This window comes from Octopus bimaculoides, chromosome 1 (genome assembly GCF_001194135.2).
Source record: "Octopus bimaculoides isolate UCB-OBI-ISO-001 chromosome 1, ASM119413v2, whole genome shotgun sequence".
Taxonomy (NCBI): Eukaryota; Metazoa; Mollusca; class Cephalopoda; order Octopoda; family Octopodidae; genus Octopus; species Octopus bimaculoides.
In genome coordinates, this window is record NC_068981.1 from 144,213,121 (window position 1) to 144,215,756 (window position 2,636).

Below are 2,636 nucleotides of genomic sequence, written 5' to 3' on the forward strand. Positions count from 1 at the left end.
ACATCACCTCACAACCAAAACTCACAGCTCAAAGTCTCCTGAATGACTCACAGTCACTCATAGCTGTACTGCAGCAGTTCAAGCAGAGGACGTGGCCTAAAGTATATGGAGAAAATCACCCAAATTCTTCAGACAAGATGGCTTTTACCCAGCCATTTTACCCAGATGGCTTTTACCCAGGAATTTTAAAACTCCTGCAAAACCATCATCTGGGTTGTAAAGATGACTCAATCATCATCATCATCATCATTGTTTAACGTCTGCTTTCCATGCTAGCATGGGTTGGACGATTTGACTGAGGACTGGTGAACCAGATGGCTACACCAGGCTCCAATCTGATTTGGCAGAGTTTCTACAGCTGGATGCCCTTCCTAATGCCAACCACACCGAGAGTGTAGTGACACATTTCACAACCTCACTCAATTCCCAAACTGTAGCTGGTACTTTTGATCCCTCACCAAAAAATGGTTTACTAATTTTTGGAATTCTCCTTTCTTCCTCTTGCCAGCCATGGTTCTGTGAAATGTAGTTCCATAGACAAGGCCTCCAAATTTGTTGCCCACTTTGCATCCTGCTCCATAAAGCACACACAGTAAATCTTCAAATTTATCTCTTTTCACTCTACCAGCTCACTGCATTACACATATACATGCTTAGTGTGAAAGCATTTCTGATGATTTCAAAACAATGTCACCCCTAGCTAGGCCCTATCCACACCAAACTCTTTAACCTTTGGTATTTAAACCAGCCATTCCTGGCCAAAATATTCTACTTGTTTTATATTGAAACTTGCCAGAATTAGTCTCTCACACCAACCCTACAGTATCATTCTAAAAATTAACAGTTACCTCATCAAAATCTCAATGCTACAAAATAATGCATGATTAACTCAAAACAATGTAAATCATCATCATCATCATCGTCGTTTAACGTCCGCTTTCCATGCTAGCATGGGTTGGACGATTTGACTGAGGACTGGTGGACCAGGTGGCTACACCAGGCTCCAATCTGATCTGGCAGAGTTTCTACAGCTGGATGCCCTTCCTAATGCCAACCACTTCGAGAGTGTAGTGGGTGCTTTTACGTCCCACCGGCACGAAGGCCAGTCAGGCGGTACTGGCAACGGCTACGCTCCAAATGGTGTATTTTATGTGCCACCTGCATTACTTTTCTCAAAATAATGTGACTGCTAAAGGGCTAATCTTTTTTCTCTACAGCAATAAATCTTGTTGCTTATAAACATGCTATGTTGTGTCCTGTCCTCAAGAAAGTCAGCACCTCTGACTCTGTCTCACCCTATCACACTCACTTCTGATATTTCAACAATGTTGTTGTTGTTGTTGTTGGCACTCCATCGCTTACGATGTTGAGGGTTCCAGTTGATCCGATCAACAGAACAGCCTGCTCGTGAAATTAACGTGCAAGTGGCTGAGCACTCCACAGACACATGTACCCTTAACATAGTTCTCGGAGATATACAGTGTGACAAGGCTGGCCCTTTGAAATACAAGCACAACAGAAACAGGAAGAAAGAGTGAGAGAAAGTTGTGGTGAAAGAGTACAGCAGAGTTCGCCACCATCCCCTGCTGGAGCCTCATAGAGCTTTAGGTGTTTTCGCTCAATAAACACTCACAACGCCCGGTCTGGGAACCGAAACTGCGATTCTATGACCGCGAGTTCACTGCACTAACCACTGGGCCATTGCGCCTCCTTTCAACAATGACGATAGGCTTAAATGACAACCTTTTCCATCACCTTGAATCTTTCTCCTTCTTTAAATGATCACCACTATGACATTAGCAAAGTTAGATTTACTGGAGATCTACTCTCCTGTGTCACATGCCAGTGGACTCTCGCCCTGAAGAGAGCTTTTGTGAAAACAGTATCATTGTCTTTAACATCAGCTAAGCTTCCAACCACAACTGCCATGCAAATCTTCTCTCAAAACTGCTCCCCTATGAACTTCATCTAGTTCATAGGGGAGCATCGTCACTGGTCATCCTCACTGGTCTCAAGAGTACTTTACACAGGCCATGACACAGGTCCTTCTGCCAGACCGAACACATGAAAATATACATACATGCATACATGCATACATACACACAAACGCAGACACAATGGAAATATATACATGCACCAGGAGTGACTTTATGTAAGTGCATAGGTGTAACTATATCTGCACATTCAGGTATGAAGTGATGGTGATTAAATATCCATGTTGAAATTTATCTATATATTTTAGGTGAGACTGTCCAGATACCCACATGTGACTACAAACACACATACACACACACACATATAAATCCTAATTTAATGTTTCTTGTTCTGTTACTATATCAGGGTGGACCATGTGGTGTTTTGGCTGCCATTCAGGCTTATGTCTTATTGGAAATGTTGTTTGGTGAAGACAAAGTAAATACTGACTCAAGGTAATAATGGAATCTTTTATCTGGAATTCTTTCTCACTATCTTTTACATCTCTCTCTCTCTCTCTCTCTTATTGTCACTTTCTCTCTCTCTTACTGTCCTCTCCTTTCTTTCATATCTCAACTCTTCCTCACAGCTTCTGTCTCTCATACTTATTTTTCCCACTTTCCTGTCCTCTCTCCCTCCTCTATCTCTCCCTCCTCTCTCCC

At 42.5% G+C, this 2,636-nt stretch overlaps 1 protein-coding gene across 3 annotated transcripts in view; it reads left to right on the forward strand.

Annotated features, from left to right (window-relative positions):
* LOC106868088 (probable ubiquitin carboxyl-terminal hydrolase MINDY-4) overlaps positions 1–2,636 on the forward strand; it is a 105,253-nt gene that overhangs the window by 51,238 nt on the left and 51,379 nt on the right. For all 3 annotated transcript variants that reach the window (XR_008265054.1, XM_014913214.2, XM_014913206.2), the window contains exon 8: positions 2,341–2,429. Coding sequence is in view for 2 of the 3 variants with exons in the window: in XM_014913214.2 (XP_014768700.1) it covers positions 2,341–2,429 (89 nt within the window). In the remaining variant the exon portion in view is untranslated. The remainder of the gene's footprint in view (positions 1–2,340; positions 2,430–2,636) is intronic.